The sequence below is a fragment of the Mobula birostris genome, chromosome 23, assembly GCF_030028105.1.
Source record: "Mobula birostris isolate sMobBir1 chromosome 23, sMobBir1.hap1, whole genome shotgun sequence".
Taxonomy (NCBI): Eukaryota; Metazoa; Chordata; class Chondrichthyes; order Myliobatiformes; family Myliobatidae; genus Mobula; species Mobula birostris.
The window spans coordinates 37,995,260-38,020,148 of NC_092392.1; the positions used below are offsets into that span (position 1 = coordinate 37,995,260).

The window sequence follows — 24,889 nt, forward strand, 5'->3', positions numbered from 1 at the left end:
CTGTTTGAGTGAAAAGACCTAAAACTTGCTAGAACTGAGGATGAATCTGAGCATATCAACACTTTGATTTGTCTGGCTTTCTCCACCCATCACAACGCAACCAACTCTGCCAGCATCTCCAGTGCATACACTCCTAACTTATTAGATGTTCTTCTGCTGATTCCAATTTCTTTTGCTGGTATAGCCACCCCAAACCCTGTCACTCCTGTTTCAGGTTCCTTAGCACCATCCGTATAAATCTGAGTATAATCACTATACTTTTCCATCATATGACAGTTAAATGCACTTAGCAAATCAGTTTTATATTTTCCTTTTCATTTTACCTCTAACAAATGCCAGTCTATGTCAGGCCATACAAGCTTCCATGGAGCTACACCCGGATAAACTACTGAAGGACTTATCCTTAGACCAAACACTCCACATTCTTTAGAGCAATATCATTCCCTACCCGACTAAAGTTATCCCTCTGAAACCTCCTATTTTGCCAGCACTCCTGCAACACTCCTTTGCAGGGTGAGAATTATTGTGGAAGTGAGATTAAACTGGTCAGAGTGAGGGATACGGCCCATTGGATATGCTGCTATGGGTAGACCCGATCAGAGATGCGTGCTTAGAAACTACACGATTTGTTTAAAAAAAATGGCTGCAACTGTACACAGAACTTCAGAAAATCATCCTACATGACAGACATCATTGCAAAGTGAGGTTAGGAGCTGGAAGATGCAGAACAGTTCAGATCCTCTAATGGCTGTCTTTCCCTCTCCTCTTGTTTTCCTTAAACAATAGCCCACACCTGAAAATTGTTTCCAAGAGCTCTAATCACTGCTTATAGTAAAAGAAAACACATTCTGCACAAATATCAACCTCACTGAAGTGAACTGCAGCTGGAAGTATGATGCCCAATTTCCCAATGGTCACTAACTCAGAAATAACTGCTACCATGATTTAACATCTCTGCCCAGTAGCTTCAATGCACAAGTCACCATAAAACAGAAGTAGATCGGAAATCTTTATTAGTTATTTTCCACCCCATGGCAACAGAAGTAAATCTTAACACAATATTTCAAGAAACAGTTTAAATATTTCCTTTGTTTAAAATAAAACTTTTTTAAATTCAGATAAAAATATAGTAGAATTTGCCTTCAATTACTTTCTGCTTGCACAGCAATATAGAGAAGCTGGACGGTTTATTATTTCACAAACTGAAAAACATTATCTTCCAAACATTATTTAAATGCATTCATGATTGCCTTCAACATATATTAACTTCTGTAAGGCATTCTCTAAAAGTAGCAGATACAAAGGGAGCAACACACACGAAATGCTGACAGAACTCAGCAGCTCAGGCAGCATCTATGGAAAATAGTAAACAGTTGACGTTTTGTGTCAAGACCCTTCCTCAGGACTGAGAGGGAATGGGTGAGATGCCTGAAGTAGAAGGTGGGGGGAAAGGAAAAGAGGTTAGCAGGAAGATGATAGGTGAAGCCAGGTGGGTGGGAAAGGTCAGGGGATGGAGAAGAAAGAATCTGATAGGAGGGGAGAGTGGACAATAGGAGAAAGAGAAGGGAGAGGGGACAAAAGGGTAAGTAATAGATGAGAAGTAAAAGGTCAGAGTGGGGAATAGAGGAGGGGGGAATTTTTGTTCACTGGATATTCATGGCATCAGGTTGGAGGGTTTGGCTGAAAAATGGCTTCAACCACTTCTTTTTTTAAAAAATCGGTCAAATAAAGCTATTGGCTTGATTGCTTTTTAAAAATAAAATTAACAAGATATCGGCTCAACTATAATTACCAAATAGTCATTCTGCCTCACTAACACAAGTACACTTTCACATCCGTTTTTCACTTTCTCTTTTATATAGATCATGTTTCAGCTGAACATCACCAACCCTTTAATTGAAACGACAGCCACCGATGGTGGTTGTGGAGACGTTTAAAAAGCACGAGGGAAATCAGAAACACTTTAATGATTGAAAATAGAACAAAGTTGCTGCAATTCAATAAAAGAATTTTAAATAATTCAGTAATTCATAGACATTTTTACAATGGTAATATGTTGAAAACAGTGAGGAAAATAAGCTTTTGAATCAGCTAATGAAGTTTCAGGATGTAAAGTTAATGGACAAACTTTTTACAGCAGATATTGTTCACAGCAAATCAACTTATTTATTAGGTGAAGCCAATGTTTTTAAACAGAACTGTGTTTTTTATCCTTTGTTTATTTTAGTTACAGATCACATTTCTATTTACAATAATGTAAATAACATGTACATAAATAGGCTCTGAACTGCACATTTTTAATTGGATTGGAAAAATTCCATTTCTACAGCCAAGAGTTTATTAAAAGTGGGAACCACCTTCACACAGCTCTATTTGAAATGGACTTTGGGGAAGGAATGGAAAAAACAAAAATAACAAGAAAATGGTATGACAAAGGTTATGAATTACTTTTAATAATTACAATTATGTGACAGTCACAGGCATTAAGTGTTATCATGGAGTCTTTGGGATGTCAGTGAATGGTAGATTAACGGGGAAGTATTACAGATAGAAAAAATAAGCTATTTGAAACACTACTAATTTTCAATCTTAAATCAATCTGTTAAAGGTTTATAAGATCATAATACAATATTCCATTACAGGATTTACATGTATTTAGTAATAGAGAAATCATAGGTACATTTCATGTCAGGCACTATTTCAACTTCTGTAAACAGTTACAATAAGTCAACAGTGATCTTGTAATCATAGTTGAATCAACTTATTTGAATTCAGTTATGCTAAGTATGTGAATGTTATTAATTCTGAAATGGAAGTCCTTCCCCAAAATTCATAAAGTAACCCAGAAGAATTTTTCCAACTGTATATTTTGTGTGGCACAGTCATACATTCTACAGTCTGCATTCTGGCAGATTCTCGAATGAACAGTGTTGCGGAGTTCAGAGGCTGAAAATTAAGCAGACAGATAAAAACAAAACCAATCCTCATAGGAAAACCTGGAAAGCCTCATTACCATTATACTGAAAATAACCTATTATTAAGCAAAGGAACATATTCCATCCCTTCACTATCATTTTCCCCATATGTACATAGGCAATTTGCTTAAAGCTGTGCCTGCAATTTGGTGTAGTTATTGTGACAAATATACATTATACTAATTTATGCTTTTTGTTTCCAAATGATAAAAGAGTTCACCTTCTGCAATGGGTACAACATGCCAAGTTAATGGGGTTACTTTACAATAAATGAGCAAAATCTGAGACTATAGATGAAAAACTAGAGCTTTCACATTTACACTTCTCTCTTTGCATTTGGTTTTATCGTTTGTAGTGATTTGGTGCATCTGCAAATGCATACTTCAGTCTGTAAGCTTCGGCCAGAAGAATGCTGATCTCCTCGTTGCCCCAGTACATTGTGGGTAAATTCTGCAGAAGGATCATAAGTCCCTGAAACAAATAATAAAAAAAAAGAATAAACTTCAAAAATCAGCTGTTCTGAAACTGAAAGAATTTTAATATCAGCATTTTGGAAAACCTTCAAGGAACAGTGAACAAGTGCACAGCTAAGTACTAAAGAGTGGAGGTGATGCTTGAAACTTAAGATACAATTAGAACAATAAATCAACCGTACTGCAAACTAGATCCGGAACTGTACTGTCAGGATCGGGGGAAACCTCAGATATTTGAAAATTATTATGTCTAGAAGTCATTTCCAGAAAGGTTCAATTGATAATCCAGCTGCTCATATCAAAGACTAAAATTATTTGCTTTGACATGCTTACTTGATTTTAATGCCCATCATCTTTATATAGTACAATGGTTCAAAGAATAGTAAGTAGAAATAACTTATCATTAAGTACTATTCCTGGTCAGTTAACTGAGTTTAATGAAGCCACATTACAGTGTGACCCTCAAATTTAAGCATCTAAACTAAAGCTAATTATACCCATGTTCTGCCTGATTTCACAAAAAATGTGTGGTCATCCTCCTCTACAAAGATAATAGGTCAATCTTTGTGCTAAATGTGCCTTGTGCCGTGTGTGACTGTTGCTACTGTCTTTTGCATCTTGGCCCCAGAGTAACACTGTTTCATCTGGCTGTATTCATGAGTATTCGTGTATGGTTGGATGACAATTAAACTTGAACTTGATGTAATTAAGCTCCAATAAATGGTTTTCTATTGTTAAGAAAACACTGCCTCTTGATTTACCCCATAAAATCCTTTTGTAATTTTGAAGATCCCTCCTAGATCACTCCTGTCTTCCCTCATTCTATTATCAACCTTGAAAGTAATTTTGCATTCTCTGAAAAGTTTTTATCTAGTTCATAATAATGGATGACATCACGATAACAGTTCTTGTCTGTGATCGCTCATTCCAGATGATCCAATGTTTGTCATGACTGCTCTATATGATGACATACTAAAGACCTTGTTGAAATTCAAATGATCCAGATCAACTACATGATCCCTGTCCACTCTATTACTTCAAAATATTCAACAAAAATTACCTACGACATACAATTTGGCATGTAATGATGATGAGAGCATGACAGAAAGAAGCAAAAGAACATCTATTTGGAAAGAATTGGCAATTCACACAGAATTTGAATTTGATAGAGTAGATACAGAAGACAAAAAGGAGAAATGTTGATGGGAGAAATAATAAACAAAGAGATTTCAATCACAACAAAGATTAGGACTAACAGTTGGAACAATATGTGTACAAAATTAATCAAAATACTTCAAGAATTCTTTTCTGAAAACAAGGCAAGAGAATGCACAAGGGAAGACATTGCTGGATTCATTCCTACTAACAGAAGAGGATAAGATGATAGAGCAAATAAATTTTGTTTTGGAGGGTGGGTGGGTCAATGGATCAACTTTCAGGCTGATGTGAAAACAGAACAGATAATATGGCTATTAAGACTTTGAGGGGTCTAAAATGAGGTATGAAATCAATATAGTGGGTTGAACAGGAAAGCATGAAGAAAAATGTAATCACTTTAAAAAGCTATATATATATATATGATAGAAATAAGATGCTTGTAATATTTCTCATAGTTGCCATAACAGAGGACGAACATATTTGCGCCACTGAGTCTATGCCAGCTGTCAGAACAACCTCCACTTATTTCTGTGGAACCTCTAACTTCACCACAGATCTCCAATCACCAGATAAACGGGGAGAAATAAATAAAAGCCAAGTGACCAATGAGCCAGCACATCTTTGGGATGTGAGGGAAACAAAACAATCCAATGCAGTGACAAGAAGAATATCAATACTGAAGATGTAGGTTACTGGAACTTTGAAGCTACCTGTTATGACACTATGTACTCTAGTGCAATTAAAAAACTGGGAACGAATAAAATGGTCAGATACAATGGAAAACATGAAGGATAATAATTAAATGTTTTCTAAATGCAAAAGAAGGCACAGATATACCTTGATAGGTAAGAGATTCACAGGACAAGCAAATGGTTATTAAAAATGATTAAAAAACATTAAAACCGAAGTTTTAAAGGACACAGGATTTCACATCAATGAGTGCCATTTATAGTTATAAATCAGAGATTTAGACAGTAAGAAATAACCTATGTACACAGGATGCAGAATGCAGCAGTAGGATGGATCAATGAACTACGACAGGTTTGGGAAAACAGTTTGGATGAATTATAATCAGGAGGAAAGATACTGCCTTCATTTTTAGAATCACTATACTAAAACTGAAGGGTAGTTTTGAAGGTAAATCAATGGGTCTTTTACTGAAAGAAATGGGACTTAAAATTAAGAGATTTAGATGCGATTTTGAATCCTGTGTTAACAGAAGGATATAGCTTGTTTTACTGCTTTCACATACTTATCCACTTTTCTACTGCATGCTATTGAATAAAAATGCTGCCTTCTACTCCAAATGGAAAATCCCCGTCAATTTAGCATTTAATTGCTCTATGTGTCACTACAGTCTGTGTATTTCCTATAATACAGGTCTCCCCCGCCATCCGAAGATAGAGTGTTCCTATGAAATGGTTCGTAAGCCGAAATGTAAAGCGAACAAGCAATTACCATTCATTTATATGGGGAAATTTTGTGAGCATTCGCAGATCCAAAAATAACTGACCAAATCATGCCAAATAACACATAAAACCTAAAATAACAGTAACATACAGTAAAAGCAGGAACATTATCATAAATACACAGCCTATATAAAGTAGAAATACTTCTCTACAACGATTGCCTGCACAGATCTCTGTAGCGAAAATCACAAGCGCTCTCGGCAGAAAATCTCACGCAAGCGGTGTTGGCATAAACGTGCTCTCCAGTAACCTTTAAACTATGAAGCTGCCAAATCTACCAAATAACACGTAAAAATACACAGCCTATATAAAGTAGAAATAATGTATGTACAGTGTAGTATCACTTACCAGAATTGGGAAAACAGCGCCGAGCACACTGATGATGGTGTGTTAGACTGAGTCGTCGCAGGATGGGTGGTGCAGTGGCCCCTACCCTCCGGGCCGCCGATCCGATACATTGCCGTGAAGAACGCAGCGGTAGCCGGGAGGCACACGGCATATTGTTAAGAAAAAAGCCGAAATAAACATGCTAATTAATTAGGTACTGCCCGGCATGTAAATGTCAGCGCAGATCTAAGGCGATTGCCGATTGCATCGCCTCTGATCTGGGCTGACAATTACATGCTAGGTGGTACCTAATTAATTAGCATGTTTATTTCGGCTTTTTACTTAAAGATCTGCTGTGTGCCTCCCGGGTACCACTGCGTTCTCCGCGAATCGGTACAGTATCTGTCCAGGGCCCGGGTGTTGGGGTGGTGGGACACGGGGGTGTCATCTCATCGTCAATCAGGGCAGTCAGCTCACCTTCTCCTTTGACTGCCTGCCTCGATGTCGAAGGTCGAGGTTCGTCGTCTGCTGTGGCTGATGTGGAAGGCTTGCTTGACTGCTGAGCCTCGCGCATTTTTCTATCATACAGTTGTTCGTAAGGACTCAAAACATCCTGCAAATATCCCCTAAACCTACGTACCCTTTCAGAATTAAAGTCGTACTTTATCATTGCAGCAAAAATCTCACGCAGTTGTTTCACTTTCTGCATTTGGTTGCATTCAGTTTCGATTGTTATCCTTTCCTCTTCCAATTGCATCAGCTCTTCATCTATCGGTTCTTGGTCATGGGATACCAAAACCTCTTCTAACATCATCTTCGTCAACTTCCACAAGCCAAACTCACTTTGTCCTTGCTTCGTTCACCACGATCGAAATGCTTAATTATGTCTAGTTTTACGCTAAGTGTAACACCCTTACGAGCTCTTTCAGGCTTTTCCGACACCTTAGAACTCATCTTGCTAACGGCTGCTCAATGCAACGTGTTTAAGCAATGCCGTTCCGAATCCAGGGCAGAGCGGCTGCTCGGGGCACGCTCTGCCTTTCTTTGTAACAGTGAAAACACCTTCTGAAAGCGAAAACAGGGTACTAATGTAGGTCTTTCGTAACAGTGAGGTTTTGTAAAGCGAACGTTTGAAAAGCGGGGGACACCTGTACAGCTGCAACAATACTTGGAGGCAATTTACTCCACCATGAAGGGAATTTCTAAGGTTAATGCAGGTACAAATCCTTTTCATATTTGGCTACACTAGTCTTGAGGCAGAACCACCTCAACAGGAAAATGGGGCAAAACACTATCTTTATCCTTTTTAAAACTTGAAGCCTATACAAGAATTTCTACTAATCTGATGCAAGATCAAACTCCACTTTGACTCTGAAAATTTCATAGAGCTTGCTGCCAATAAAATCCCAAGATAGTCAGTCAGTATTTATTTGGATAAACATGAGTCTATACTTCGTTTCCACACTTCTCAGCTCTTGAACTGTTACAGATGAGATGAACTGGTAAGATGACAGTGTGCTCAGTCGCGGCAGCTTCTACGGGACCCACCGAAGGTGTTATTGTCTCTATTAAACGTCTTTTTAATTATCACAAGAATTCTACTGGACATTAAGAATTAAAGTACCTCAGGTCTACCCCATCAGTGAGTTGCAGAAGTGGGATAAATCCTAGGGTGATCCCAGTTACTAAGACCCTTGCTAGAGTTCAGCCCCATCTCCTACAAAGTGGGCAAGGACACACTTGTTTTTAGCTGTTCTTCAGCAGTTAGACAGGGCGATTGATGCAGATTGTAGAGCTTCCGCAAAGAAGGCTTTGCCCTGTGGCCACCATTGCCTAGTGACATGGTGCTGAACTGAACTAAGCTAAATACTCCTGGGCTCCCGAAGTGTTGTCTGCTTGCCTTTTGCCGTTTGCGCAATTTGTTCTTTTTTCACCTCCTGGGTGTCTGATGTCTTCCTGAATGGGTTCCATGGTGTTCCTTTGTTTCATGGCTACCTGTAGCGAACAAATCTCAGGGTTGTATATCGCGCACATACTTTGATAATAAATATACTTTGAATCTCTGGATTGTACCAGGGCCTCAGGGGATAATATGGGTCTCAGCTGTGTTTTATAAGCTGCTGTTAAAATGCACAATATATCAATTCTTGCATTCTCCTTTATGAACCTGTAAACATTACTAAATGGTTAAACAATTGAATGCAGTCAGATTAGTAATAAAATGGGACACAAAGTCAGGGTACAGATTAATATTTCAGTAACTAGGATCCTTGGACAGACCTGATGATTAACTAGTCAGCTCATGCTCACACTGCCTGGCTAGAGATGAACTTTGCTCCAAAGGCAAGAAGATTCAAGACGATTTAAAACCAAGCAGTGATTTAAGGGCTTAAAATGAACACCAGCTTCGAATGGAGTTCCTCAGATCAAGGAAAGCTTTGTGGGTTCTGAAGAGAACGATGTGGAACCACTGATGGAGTTGGTGCTGCCTCACAGGATGAGAAGGTGGATAGCTTGAGAAATCAGGTACTCCTCCTGCTGTTTATGCAAGACTTGTGTGTGCTCTCAATACAAAAATCCACATTCTCTATACTATCTCAAATACTGCTCTTTAACTTTAAGCAACCAGAATCCATGGATGTCCGGGCATCAGCAAGAATGTTACATTTTTCCTGAGAAGGCTGTGAACACATCCTTGGATCTTTTCCTCTGCCTCATCGTATTCTTTTCCCATGGTAGAGCTCTGAATTGAATGCCTGCTTTATGGTACTAATGGCACGCTTGTACGGGATGCAACCTACCCAAAGGAGTCAGCTGAGTGTAACAATGACCTCTGTACAGGGATACTGACTTGGAAGAGGACACTGATATTGGTTTACTTATCCTGCCAGTGGAACTGGAGGATATTGCGATGGCAGCACTGATGGCAGCTTTCCAGTGCACTGACGTGCCTTCTGTAGGATTGTTCAAGTGTCAGAAGCATGGGTGGGTAGGGACTACAGATGTTTGATAGACTATTTGTGCCAAATCTAAGGTTGTTAACTTCCAACACACTTTTCCTCAATTGTTCAAAGGCTGTGCTGGCACATCCAAAGCTAATGTGACTTTTGTCATCAAAGTCTCCCCTCACTGAGCAGTGTCTCCAAAGCATACGAGAAGATAGACATTCAACTCAGCATCTGCAAGATGAAGTTGCAGTAGGAACCTCTATCCCCAATTATAACACCACCCTCTGATAATGGATTTCAGTGGTCCAGGTCTTCCAATGTCTCAATTAAATCCATTATTAGCGAGTGGTGGTGCAAGTGGAGATGGAGGTTCCTACAGCAATTTTGTCTTGCAGACATTGAGTGCAAAGCCCATCTTCCCATATACTTTGGTGAATGAGTGAATGATGGCTTGAAGCTTAGTCTCTAGGTATATGCAAAGATGGTCTGCATACTACAGTTTAATGAGCAAGGTTGAGGTAACTCGGATAGTAGAATCACACACAAAATGCTGGAGGAACACAGCAGGCCAGGCAGCATCTGTGGAAAAGAGTACAGTCGATGAGCCCTGTATCTCCTTCACCAATCAACCTCCCAGATCTTTACTTCATCCCTTCCCCTCCTGGTTTCAACTATCACCTTGTGTTTCTCCCTTCCTTCCCCCCACCTTTTTCCCTCCAGTCCTGCTGAAGGGTCTCGGCCCGAAAGATCGATCTGTACTCTTTTCCATAGATGCTGCCTGGCCTGCTGAGTTCCTCCAGCATTTTGTGTGCACTGCTTGGATTTCAGCATCTGCAGATATTCTCTTGTTTTGGATTGCAGAAGTCAGCCTAGGTGGAACAGTTCTCTAGTTTAGCTTCATGCTCGCAGAAGTTTCGTTGGAAGTGACATGCAATATTATGATAAAAACCATGCATAAGAAGAGGCATGCACACAGACGGCTAACCACACACTGTGTGTGCACAGAAATGCGCTGAATCTGGGAAAAAAAATTCTCTCCCTCACGCTCTTCCTCTATTTCTGGCCTTCTATTTCTCTTCACCTGCCTATCACCTCCCCCTGGGTCCCCTCCTCCTTCCCTTTCTCCTATGGTCCACTCTCCTGTCCTATCATATTTACTCCTCTCCAGCTCTTTACCTTTCCTGCCCATCTGGCTTCAGCTGGTACCTTCCAGCTAGCCTCCCTCCCCCTTTTTATTCTGGCGTCTTCCCCATTCTTTCCAGTCCTGAAGAAGAATCCTGGCTTGAAACATTGAGTGTTTATTTATTTTTATAGATGCTGCCTGACCTTCTGAGTTCCTCCAGCATTTTGCTTGTGTTGCTCTGAATCCACATATCCATATGCTCTCACACCTTTCTCACCGCATTCTGTTCCTTACCATCCTCAATTGATCTCTACCAAACACTTAAGGCAGGGGTGTCAAATTTACTTTAGGTCACCGGCTGGATTGGGCAAAATGCGACTTCATGCGGGACGGATCAGTTGTGCACGCGCACGTACTCCCACAGCTTTCATTGCCTTCGTTTTTTTCAACCTGCTCTCATGTGTCTCAGTCTCTGCTATAACTACAAAGTGTTTCACTTTATGAATTTTGTTTCTTATGAAGAAGATTGCCTAGCAAGCATTATTTTTATGATTGGTATTAACTTACAGTTGTAGGCTACAAGAAAGTTGTGATGAGAGAGAGAAAAAACGATGCTATTTTGGCTAAGATTGTTTTGGGAGTCACACCCTTTCCATTAATAAACCATTTGAAATCGAACATTAGCAGACACAAATGTAGACCTAACGAAACAAATTGTAAATGTAGGCTACACAACTGCACCTAATTTTTATTAGCCTGCTTCCAGCAATCAAGCTCAGACAATGAACACAGTTGGCCTCTAATCTTTATTGAAGTGATCACATTTACAATAATAGAATAGTCAAAAAATGAATGAATCACAATATTACGACACTCAATATTTCATAATGCATTTTGCTTACATGTTGCAGTGCATCGAACAATGTCACTCATTTTTCACTTGCTGCTTCCAAACACCTGACATCTCTTGGCTATAACCAGCCTGTCAACATCAGGGACCAGTTTCTGGGCAGTTGTGATTTTCATAATGTCATTTAGATGTCTGTGTGTCAGCTGCAAGCGCAGTTTGGATTTGTTAATGTTCATTATGGAGAACGCCTGCTCACAGAGATATGTTGTCCCGAACATGCAAAGGATCTTTGAGGCAAAGTCTGCCATCTTGAGGTACATCAGTCCCAGGTATTGATAGAATGAGTCCAGACCCACAGTCTCAAATTTATATTTCAAAGACAAGTCACACTGAATTTCAATTAGTTCCATTTGGAGTTCCTCTGGCACATCTGACGCTGCATTGACAGCAAACAGTGAGCAAAATAGTGAGAATTCCTTCTTGAGCTGAGTAAAGACTTGGAAATGATCCTGAAACTCACTTTTCAGCCGTGATATTTTATCCTTGTCCATGTCCATGTTGTCATTATTCCCATGAGCGAAACGCAGAGACTGCAAAGAGGGGAAATGAGCTGGGTTGCTCCGGGATAGTTGCATCTCCCACAGGCCTAATTTAATTTGAAAGGCACAAATGCTGTCGTCGTATTCCGTAACAAGTTTGTTGCAGCCTTGCATGTTAACATTAAGCACATTTAAGTGCTCTGTTATATCCACCAAAAATGCAAGATCATGAAGCCAGTCTGGGTCATCCAACTCTGCCACTGGCTTCCCTTTCTCGTTCATGAATAGTCCAATTTCCACACGTAATTGAAAAAAACGCCTGAGCACAACCCCTCTGCTCAACCAGCGGACTTCAGTGTGGTAGGGTAGGCCATGTCAAGTATTACTTTCGGACAAAATAGTGTCAAATTGCCGATGGTTGAGTCCCTTGGCTCTAATAAAATTAACCGTTTTGATTACTACATCCATGACATTGTCCATTTTCAGGCTCCTGCTACATAACACCTCTTGGTGTATAATACAATGAAAATTCCAGAATTCCTGCTCTGGATTCTCTCTCTGAACTTTCTCTCTGAGTTTCGCAACAACTCCTGCCTTTTTCCCGACCATGGAAGGTGCGCCATCTGTTGCCACACTGACAGCGTGACTCCAGTTAACCCTCAGTCTGTCCAAGGCCTCGACGAGGATGGAGAAAACGTTGTTCGCCATTGTGGTGTTTGTCATGGGCACCATCTCCACAAACTTCACAGTGACGGTCAAAGATGCATCAACACCACAAATAAATATTCCCAATTGAGCTACATCAGTCAATTCGGTGCTCTCATCATTTGCAATTGAGAAGGCAATAAATGACTTCACCTTGCCTTTTAGTTGACTGTTCAAATCTCCTGCAAGGTCCCCGGTTCTCTCTACCAGTATTTCTTGACAAGCTGATATTATCAAAAGCCTGTCTCTTCTCAGGGCACACCAACTCAGCCGCCATCAGCATGCATGCCTTAATGAATTCCTCCTCTGATAATGGCTTTGACGCAGCAGCTATTTTGTTGGCAATAATATAGCTGGCCTTGACAGCTCCATCATGAGTCTCTCGACTTTTGGTGAACACTAATTGCCGTTTCTCAGAGCTGCTTCTAGCCCGTTTACCTTTTGCGTTCTGAGTCGTACTGCGTACTTGTCATATTTTTCTCCGTGTGACGTCTCATAATGTCGTTTGATATTGTACTCTTTTGCCACAGCCACTTGTTGCGAGCATATCAGACACACAGGTTTGCCGTTGACCTCACAGAAGAAAAAACGATCTTATCAATTATTGTTGAATATCCGACCTTCGATGTCAACTTTTCTTTTCTTGGAAAGCATTTTGAACCACAGCAGCAAACAGTCTCAGCCTTGCTACAGGTGTTACTTACCTGAGTACTCTGCGTGTTTATACTGTGTCTGACGATGTAAGTGGGGCCCTACTGGTCTTCAGTGCAGGGTGGTAGGTGCGTATGCGCAGCGGGTGGTTAACTGCCGCCTATTGTTTTCTAAATACACACAACAAGCTGCTGGCGCAGCAGGCGGCACAGACAGCGATGGCAGAGAGCGGCTACCGTACAGATATATAATAAATGGTCGTGAATATACTTTTTTTCCCCCAAATCATCCCGCAGGCCGGATTGGACCCCTTCGCGGGCTGGTAGTTTGACACCCCTGACTTAAGGGCTCTTACGTGGATTATTCTTTATCGGTGTCAATGTACTCTGCTGCAAGAACAGTCGCAAATAGGCTGTTACCTTTGCAGGATTGCATGATAATGGATTTTTAGGTAGGAATTTTGTATCCAATATTCTACCCTAATGCAATAAAACCAGAGGATAATGTACTAAGTACATGATTCACTGCTGCATCTAGCTGAAGCTGGACTCATGAATTTAATATTTAATTACTACTTAGAAGTTTCAAGATAGCAGCAAATCATCACTTTGGAGAGCTTAGACACAGTTCAAGTAACAGTGGATCTCATTAAAACCCACCATTAATATTGATGCAGTGCAAAGATGAGTTTCAATATTTTGTGTAGGGATAAGCGAAATAAGTGAATGATGTGACATGGTGTCTAATTGCAATCAAAGGATAATAGAGCACCTAATTCACTAGATAAGGCGGCTACCCAATTTTCCTGAATTCAGTTTTTCTTTTGTGTGAATGCATTTGCAAAGCCATTATTTTACATGCCTCTGAAATTAAGAGGCCACAATATAAAATTAGATTTAAACCAGGCACAACAGAAATAACCAGATGTCATAATATACATATCATCACTAAACGTTGGAAATTTTTTCTACAAAATGAACACTGCAAATTGGGAGCCATACATTTAATATCAAAGGAAACATTTCCCTTTATAGAAGTTGGAGAAATAGGTATTTCACACCACCAATTCAGTTCATTCTAATTAATGCTGTCAACAAACAATTTGCACATTGCTAATTCCCCTTTTAACAAGCTGGAGAAATCAAATTTATGTAATTAAAGGTCTGGAATAGGTTTGGGCTAGAATGGAGATGCATTTCTATGCTACAATGATAGAATATTATGCAGTCAGATAGATTTTTACATAGTAAGGGAATTAAGGGTTATGGGGAAAAGGCAGGTAGATGGAGCTGCATTTACGGACAGAGCAGCCATGATCTTATTGAATGGTGATGCAGGCTTGATGGGCCGGATGGCCTACTCCTGTTCCTATTTCTATGTTCTTATGTTTACAACTGAGAAAAGATTACACCCCAAAACACTGAGATACTGGAACCACATATAGACACACTTAAACCAAGCAAGAAATGCAACAAACAGAAGCTAATTCACTGTATTGACTGACATACCATATTTTCCAGATTCAATGAAACTGAAATTTAGTGTTAATTGTCATTACAATTTGAAACTGACAGCAACATCTACTTCACATAAAAACTGTTAAACATGAATATCTTGAAGCACTTGGCAGAAATTCATCCTACTATATATATCAGCTAGCTTAGCTAGTTGAGTAGTGTCGCAGCAACAATCTTGCACTCAACATCAGTAAGACCAAAGGACCGATTGTAGACTTCAGAAAGGGTAAGACGATAGAAGAATGTGTGATAATATGTCTGAGGATCTAACCTGCACACAATATATCGATGCAGCTATAAAGAAGGCATGACAGCAGCTATACCTCATCAGGTGTTTCAGAAGATTTGGTATGTCACCAAAGGCACTCACAAATTTCTACAGATGTACTGCAGAGAGCATTAGAACTGGTTACGTCACTGTCTGGTATGTCGGGCGGGGGGAGTGCTGCTGTACAGGATGAAAATAAGCTGCAGAGTTGTAAACTTAGCCAGCTCTATCATGGGCACTGGCCTCCGCAGTATACATGACATCTTAAAGGAGCAATGCCTCAAAAAGACAGCAACCGTCATTAAGGACCCCCATCACCCAAGTCATACCTTGTTCTCATTGCTACCATCAGGAAGGAGGTACAGAATCCTAAAGGCACACACTCAACAATTCAAGAACAAATTCTTCCTCTCTGCCATCAGATTTCTTAATGGATATTGAACCCACCACCTATCTACTTGTTTTATTTCTATTTTTGCGCTACTTAAATATATTTAAATATATATACACACAAACACATATACACACAGTGGCATGCAAAAGTTTGGGCACCCCTGGTCAAAATTTCTGTTACTGTGAATAGCTAAACAAGTAAAAGATGAACTGATTTCCAGAAGGCATTAAGTTAAAGATGGCACATTTCTTTAATATTTTTAGCAAGAAAACTTTTTTTATTTCCATCTTTTGCAGTTTCAAAATAACAAAAAAGGAAAAGGGCCCAAAGCAAAAGTTTGGGCACCTGCATGGCAGTACTTAGTAAAAGCCCCTTTGGCAAGTATCACAGCTTGTAAATGCTTTTTGTAGCCAGCTAAGAGTCTTTCAATTCTTGTTTGGGGGATTTTCACCTATTCGTCCTTGCAAAAGGCTTCTAGTTCTATGAGATTCTTGGGCTGTCTTGCATGCACTGCTCTTTTGAAGTTTATCCACAGATTCTCTATGATGTTTAGGTCAGGGGACTGTGAGGGCTATGGCAAAATCTTCAGCTTGCTCCTCTTGAGGTAGTCCATCTTGGATTTTGAGGTGTGTTTAGGTTCATTATCCTGCTGTAGAAGCCACCCTCTTTTCATCTTCGTTTTTTTTTACAGACGGTATGGTGTTTGCTTCCAGAATTTGCTGGTATTTAATTGAATTCATTCTTCCCTCTACCAGTAAAAGTTCCTGTGCCACTAGCTGCAACACAAGCCCAAAGCATGATCGATCCACCCCCGTGCTTAACAGTTGGAGTGGGGTTCTTTTCATGAAATTCTGCACCCTTTTTTCTCCAAACATACCTTTGCTTATTGCAGCCAAAAAGTTCTATTCAGAAGGTGCAAAGGAAAATCTAAACAAGCCTGATGCATTTTCGAAACAAATCCTGTGGACTGATGAAGTTAAACTAGAACTTTTTAAATCTTTGGGAACAAGATTTACAGACCTCAATTTCTGAAGAAACTTGGAATGAGATTTTTAAATTGGTATCATTTTGAAGACATCTGATTTGCACATTCTGGCTCTTATCTCTCTTATGGCTAGGAGGGCGCTTTTGTTTAAATGGAAGGATGCTGTTCGGCCTAACCATGCTCAGTTGTTACCGGATGTTATGGCATGCCTAAATTTAGAAAAGATTCGTTGTTTACTTTCTGAATCTAACCAAGATATTCAAAATTTGTGGGGGCGTTTTTAAATTATTTTCATAATCGTTGACTTCTTGTTAAAGTACAGGTTGGTTAATAGCATATTTTATTATCTGATAAGTTTTTTTTCTTTTTTTTCCCCCCCAGCTTCCACTTTGATAGTGGGTGTAGATCTTTTTTTAAATAAAATTGTTTATATTCTAATATACGAATTAATCTAATCTATATGAATATAGAGTAAGGAATTTGCTAATGTGATTCAATATACTGTATCTGGTATTACTATATTTTTTCTTTTGTTTTATAATATGTACTCTCTTGGACTCTGTATTCTTCTTTATAGAAATCAATAAAAATATTAGAAAAAGAAAAGAATACAAGGGTTTACATACATTTTCCAGCCAGGACTGTGAATGATTAAACAATATGTTCAATAAAGACATGAAAAGTACAATTATTTGAGTTTTAATTAGTTTAGGTGGATTGTGTCTATCTATTATTGTGACTTAGATGAAGAACAGACCATATTTTAAGAGTAATTAATGCAGAAAACCAGGTAGTTGCAAATGGTTCACAAACTTCTTCATGCAACTGCATATACTTACTGTAATTCAGTTTTTTTATATTATGTATTGCAATGTACTAGTGCTGTAAAGTCAACAAATTTCACAACATATGACCGTGATATTAAACCTGATTCTGATACTTCCTTCTTAAAAATTGCCACAATAAAAGCTCAGCTTGCTTTATGATGTATCATACCAGGTGATGAATTATTGTTGAACAAACTCTAATTTTAAAGTGATAGATCAACATTGCTTCCGACAACTATGTTAGCTCACTATTTCTTAATTTTTCAAAACAATGTTTGATGATACTTCCTTATGTTTCTTATTCTCATGCACATAAAGATTTGCTTTATTTGTCACATGCAGATTGAAACATACAGTGAAATGAATCATTTATGTCAAAACAAATCAGTGAGGATTGTGCTGGGCTAACTCACTAACTCTAACAGTATGCTTTTGGAATGAGGGAGGAAACTGGAGAGTCAGAAGGAAACCTACATGGTCACAGGGGGAACTTACAGCAAGGATTCCCAACCCTTTTTTATTCATGGACCCCTTCCATTAACCCTTTGGGAGCCCCTGACCTAAAGACTCCTTACAAGGGAGGGAATTGGACCCCGACCGGCAATCACCGGTGCTGGAACATTACACTAACCGCTACGATAGTGTGCTGTCCCATATTCATATTGTCATTTTGAAGGTATATCTGACTTGCAAATTCTGCATTTTATTTCTTTGCCAGTTGAAAGTATTCTTCAACCACCCGTTCACTATGCTTGACGATATGACTTGCCTGAGAGCGACTACTCAGGGAAAGGGGAAACACTCCAGAGAGATAGTCAGGCCTCAGGGGGTAGCTTTCGCCAAGGTCAGTGACCTTGCTACTGACAGAAAATACTGGGCCATTGTAATTGTACTGGTACGTTTTCTACAACCCAACAAATAATGGTGAATCTGACCCCTAAAGTAATAGTTACAAACTAATGGACCCAGTTTGAACATTGCACATAAAAAGGTGCTCAGTATTACCTTGCACCAATAGACTATGAACAGAGAAAAAAGAAAAAAACCCAAAAACACATGTTATGGATTTTAAATAAAAAAATAGACATTGTAACTAAACAAATCACAGGGCAACAGCTTTAAATATATGTATTTTCAGTAGTCCTCTTTTTGAAGTGCTGTACAACAATCTATTCAGACTCATTTGTATGTTTCTGTTAGGCCCCTGACTGTGGAACTGTCAATTAGTCCATATTTGTGCTTAAATTATTCTCTAAACCAAAATCCTTTCTGACACCATCCATCATTTTAATTTTATAAATAGAACAACATCAGTTAAACCAATGGACTTTTAAATGGGCAAAGCTCTTTATAGTTTCAGAGACTGACAAAGTATTTTGGCAAATTGTATGAAGAACTTTAATTTGTACTCCTTTTCGAATGGAGCCTGCGGAGATCCCTTTGAAATTCACACAAACTGGACTATTTTCTATTTGGAGGAGCCAAGTAATCCAAGGTGCTGACCTGAATCGAAGACACTCCACACAACAGCTGAATTTTAACTGGTATCAATAAACATGCATTTGTATGATGCCTTTAACAGATAAACAGGCTGTGATACCTCATAAAAGCCGAACAGCAAGATCAAAATAAATAATACGATCAAGTTTGCGCATACAATACTAAAACAGGCACACGATCAAATCAATAGCAGTACCTATCGATAGCAAAGGCTTAGACCCTATCAATAGTATAGTGTTTATTAGTGTGAACTTCATCTCCTCTTTATAAGAAAGAAAGATGCTTATATAGGCAGTGTTAATGTCAGTTCAAAGCTTTTCAGGGAAATCCATTGATTGCTGTGTAAATAATTGGAAAACCTGAGACAATCCCACAGGGGATGACATTGACGTGTAAAAAATACTAGTTAGTATTTCTGGAGTTCCTGATGTTTGTGCACTAACTTTCATCTCTCCAATATCTAAATTTAACATTCCATCTGAATGAGATTACAAGCAATGGAGTATCTCAATAACATAATAAAATACAAAACCAAGCCTACGTTCAAGCCCCAGATGGCATTTAATCAGATGGCCTTTTAGCATATGCGGGAATGTTATCAATTGACCCAAAGTGGGATGAAACCTCTGGGAAATTATGAACTAGTTTGGAAGATTGTTGCGGAGAACGGATGAACCGATGAACCCAAACGCAGGACACTAGCATGGAGATAGAGTTAGGATGCAGACGAAGGCGGGAGTGTGGCTGGAGCTGAACGGCAAACAGGAGGGTGAACAGAAAGGCAGGAGTCAGGCAAAATTTATCCTGACACGGGGCGTTGCTGGAGCTGAATGGCAAGCAGGAGGATGAACAGAAAGGTAGGCAACAGGCAGTGTTTATCTTGACACAGAGTTTTGCAGGAGTTGAACGGCAAACAGGAGGAAAGGCTGGCGGCAGGGAATACTTATCTTGACACGGAGAGACAGAGTTACGCAGGCAAACCTCGGTACTGAAGTAAAATTTAGAATACACAATCCTAAGCGGCCAGGAATGTGAATTACCACACTGGCTGAAACAACGATCTGACAATGAGTGGAAACAAAGCTGGGTATTTATGCTGCAGGTAGATGAGAGTTAGGTGTGCTGCAATCAGAAGGCCCGGGAGAACACGGGGAAAAGGGAATTAGGAGAATATGAGGGATTAACAGTCGGGACCATGACAAAGGTATCAGTTATTAAATGACACCAGAACTTATGAGCATGATGACAGCTGTCCTAAGCAACAGTATGTCATATTATAATTATTATTGCAAGTCAGGCTTTTACAGAAAGGAGAAACCGATATTCATGCCATCAGGTTGGAGGCTACTATCCAGATGGAATCTAATGTGTTGCTCTTCCACCCTGAGGGCGGCCTCATCTTGGCACAAGAGGAGACCGTGGACTGACATGTCAGGACTGAAATAGGTATGGGAATTAAATGGGCCAGCTGATGGTGCAATGACATTGGCGCTGGACCCGGGAGCGGAAGTTCCCGGGTTCTAAACCAGTTGGATCCACTCCCGAGTACGCTTTCCATCCGTGCCGGGTTGAGTGTCGAGATTGCAACTCGACCTCGTAAAATAAAGGGAAAAATACTGCGAAAATGTCTGTGTGAGGAGTGGCGCACCACACAGTCTCTCTCTTGTTCCGCACCTTGTAAAAGCCATGAAAAAGACATCATCATGGACGCACGCACACGCAGACGCACACACACAGACTCGCACGCACGCAGGCACACGCCAAAAAAAAAGGAATGGGAATTAAAATATTTGGCCACCAGGAAGTTCCGCTTGTGGCAGTTGGAGCAGAGGTCGTAATCGCTTCTTTACTTCAAACGTTCAAGAAAGAAATTCAGAACAGAACTGGAAGTATGCAAGATCATTGATTAATAGTTAATGAAAAATGAACCGAAACTAACAGCAACTTTACACTGCAAAAGTTTTGCCTGAATGGTGAAAATGCAAATAACGATATCAATAAATTCAGATGCCAGTTACTAAGGGTGATTTTGTCCCATTAAACTTTGAACATCGGTCATAAAAATGTATTCATAAGGTACCTTTAATATAATAACTGTCCAAGATGCTTCAAAGGAGAGTTATGTAACAAAATTTAATACCAAGCCAAATAATATTTTATTGAACCAGATGGCTTATGAAACATCTGAGAGGAGGAAAGAGAATTAAGAAAACTGGAGAGACAATTTAGCCAAATGTGCAAGAGGAGGGACAAAATCTGCAGAGGAGGCCAACTAGATGGACTCAACCTCACTGTTAAGTTGTTCATTCGTTCATTGGAGCCAGTGTGGCAGGGGAGAAGTAGATCTAAGACAATAGAGAAGCCACCTGGAATTGGCTTACACCGTGGACAATTGGAATAGACAACTGCTTTGGCCATTTAGGTAGAACTCAGAAATAAGGAGATGGTCACCCTGGTAGAGGTATACTATAGATATCCCCCAGTAGTCAGCAGGAACTTGAGGAGCTGATGTGCTGAGAAATTGCATGCAGTTGTGAGAATAGTAAGTAGTACGAGTGGGAAATATTAGTTTTCCAGGTATTGACTGGACAAAAGTGCAAAGAGGGTGGATGAGGCAGAATTTGTGTAGTGCATCCAAAATAGTTACCTCACCCAACAAATAGAGGAACCTACTCGGAAAGGGACAACACTGAATATCCTGTCAGGAAACAAGCCAAGCCAAGTAACCAAAGTAGCAGTTGGGTAGTACTTTTGTCCAGTGACCACAATTCTATTAGTTTTAAGCAGCACACACAAAATGCTGGAAGAACTCAGCAGGCCAAGTAGCATCTACAGAAAAGAGTTCAGTGGAGGTTTCGTACCGAGACACTTCAACTGGACTGGAGAAAAAAAGATGAGGAGTCAGAGTTAGAAGGTGGGGAGAGGGGGCAGGAGTTCCGTGAAACCCTTCCTCCCTGCTCCCCTCTGACTCGGACCATGTGCTCACTCACACCTACTACCACAGCCACATAATCCCTCCACTCCCCTCCCCCCACTCAGCTCTGACTCATCTTATTTTCTCCGGTCCTGCTGAAGGGTCTCAGCCCAAAACTTCGACTGAACTCTTTTCCATAGAGGCTACCTGGCCTTCTGAGTTCCTCCAGCATTTTGTGTGCGTTGCTTGGATTTCCAGCATCTGCAGATTTTCTCGTCTCTATTATTTTAAACTAGTTATGTAAAAAGATAGAACAGGTCCACGCATTAAAGTCCTAAAATGGAGCAGGGCCAACTTTGAGGGCATTAAGCAGGATCTCATTAGGGTTGACTGGTTGACTACTTAAGGCAAATCCAGGTGCAACGCGTTCCTGTTAGGGTGAAAGGTTGACATACCAAGTTCAGGGAACACTGGCCAATGGGAAATAACTATGCACCAGTAATGAAAACAACAAGGAAGCATACATTGTATTTAAGGTAGTGAATGAAATATACTATATTTTTAGCGCAGGCTTAAGAGGGAAATCAGGAAGGCAAATAAGAGGGTATGAGATGAATTTGGTAGACAGGGTTAAAGATTGACAGGGTTCAAGAGGTTCTTCAGTTATATTAAGTAGGTACAGAAAGAATAGCTCCTCTTAAAAATCATTGGGGTAATCTATGTGTGGAACCACAGAGTCTGATCAAGTTCAGCCCTGGATCCTAAGGGATGTCAGGGAAGAAATTGTGGAGGCCCTTGTAGAGATATTTGCTTTATCATTAGCCAGTGACTAAGTTCCAGAAGACAGGAGAGTGGATAATGTTGTTCCACTGTTCAAGAGGATAACAAGGACAAGCCAGGGAATTGCATGCTAGTAAGCCTGTCTTCAATTGTAGGGTATTCTGGAGGGACAAGATCTACCATCACTTGAATAGTCAAGGCCTGATCAGGAATAACCATCATGGTTTTATGCATGGGAGGTCATTTCTGGTGAATCATTTGGAGTCTTTTTGAAAAGGAAACTGTCAAAAGATGACGGTAGGGCAATGGACGTTGCCTATATGGATTTTAGCAGGGTCTTTGACAAGGTCCCACATGGCAGGTCACATGGGATTTGGGGGAGCTAGCGAGGTGAATTTAGAATTAGTTCGATGATTGGAAATAGAGGGTGACGTCTGAAAGTTGATTTTCCAACTATTTGTGACTAGTGGGGAGCTCTAGGGGGTCAGTATCTGACCGCTGTTATTCATTATTCATGTGAATGACTTGGATATGAATGTATGTGGCACAATTAGCAAGTTTGTTGAAGATACTATAATAGGGATCCTTGTTGACAGTGAAGCAGGTTACGGTAAATTGCAAAGAGAATTTGATCAGTTAGGGAGATGAAATGAGGAATGGTAAATGAATTTTAACTTGGCTAACTATGAGGTGATGCATTTTGGATAGTAAAACCAGAGTAAGAATTGTACTATGAATAGCAGGTTACTGATTTATGTTGTGGAACAGGGGGACCTTGGAATACAAGTACACAAGTTTGCTGAAATAGGCCATACTAGTAGACAGGATGGTGAAGGAAGTGTATTGCATGCAAGTCTTCAACAGTCAGCATACTGAGTTTAGGACTAGGGATATTGTAGGTATATGGTACAAGTTATTGGTAAACTCACACCTGGAGAATTAGTCGTCACACTGTTAGAGGAAAGACACTGTCAAGCGGGAGAGGGTGCAGAAGAGGTTTACAAGGATGCTGCATGGACTAGAAGATATGAGTTACAGGGAGAGGTTAACCAAGATGGATCTTCATTCTCTGGAGCGCAGTACAATGAGGGATTAAAGCCATAAACAATATTGTGCAAAAGTCATAGGCACATATATATCAGTAGGATGCCCAAGGCTTTTGCATAGTACTATATATTATGTCTTTCCAGTTACCAAATAACACTTAATACTAATGAGCTAATACAAAGCCAAGTACCCTTATTTCTGTTTCCCAATCATCTTCTTATTTTAACCAATATAAAGTACTGTGCAAAAGTCTTACGCACCCTAGCTATAAATATGTGCCTAAGACTTTTGTACAGTACTGTAAATTTATAAAATCATGAAGTGTATTGATAAGTCATCATCTTTTCCCCAGAATTGATGAGTCCGAAACTAGAGGGCACAGATACAAGATAAAAGAGGCAATATTTAAAAAAGACCTGAGAGGTAAACTCGTTACACAGAGGGCAGTGAATGGCACCGCAGGAGGTGGTCAAGGCTGGTGCAAATGCAATATTTAAGAGGCATTTGGATAGATACATGGAGGGGAGGGGCTTGGAAGGTTATAGGCTGAATGCATGCAACTGGGACTAGCAGAGAAGACACTGTGGTCAGCATGGACTAGTTCGGCCAAAGGGCCTGCTTCTCTGCTGTATTACTCTACCACACTTTGAGAAGAGGACTAAGAATGCTTGATGGATTCCAGTCAGCTCTAGTGCTCAATAGCTAAAACAGTCACCAGCTATATTATTTTAAATTTGCATCTCCCTCCTTCAAGGATAAGGGGGAATCAGGGCAGTAGCTGGGTTGAAGTAATGGTTCTGATGAGATTGGTTTGTGCTAATCAGCAGCTGTCAAAATATTATGATGGTTGACTGTTAAAAAACAAAATAGAGTCACACTTCAAAATTTTCTGAGGTCACCAAATGTGAAAGTGTATTCAATCAGACGCCACAGCTCATAAGCAGTCAAGCAATATAGGCAGAAAAGCAGATGAAATTTAATACAGTGCAATGTAAAGCAGTACACCCTGGCAGAAGAGATGAAGAGAAACAATACAAACCTTATGATATTGTTCTAAAGAGTGTACCAGAACAGAGGGTCTGGGTTCATATCCCATATCTTTAAAGTTGGAAGATATCCTTTTTAGGCAATCCCTTGGGATCAAGATTGATTTGTCTCCACTTCAGTTCTGTGGATTCTGAGGTATCTGAGGAGACAATGTGGGAACTTCAGACTTTTCCCACATTGTTCGGAAAGTGTCTGATGCGACTAATGGAATTGTGATTTAAGAGGATGTGTCATTTCTGCCATTTGCACTAGGCTTCTCTGTTCTCCTAAAATCTGTCCATAAGGCTCTCATTGCCATCACTAAATGGACCTTCTCTACTTTGAGTGCTAATGGGCCATGGCTTCCTGGAAACCAGTGAGGATGTTAAATTATTTCCACCCAAAGAGTGTTT

At 39.9% G+C, this 24,889-nt stretch overlaps 1 protein-coding gene across 2 annotated transcripts in view; it reads right to left on the minus strand.

The window, feature by feature from the left end:
• Positions 1-1,005: 1,005 nt before the first annotated feature.
• The window catches only part of tbc1d22a (TBC1 domain family, member 22a), a 335,257-nt gene continuing 311,373 nt past the window's right edge, over positions 1,006-24,889 (minus strand). For both annotated transcript variants that reach the window (XM_072241880.1, XM_072241879.1), the window contains one exon: positions 1,006-3,446. In XM_072241880.1, the coding sequence (XP_072097981.1) occupies positions 3,318-3,446 (129 nt within the window). In that variant the 3' untranslated portion in view covers positions 1,006-3,317. The remainder of the gene's footprint in view (positions 3,447-24,889) is intronic.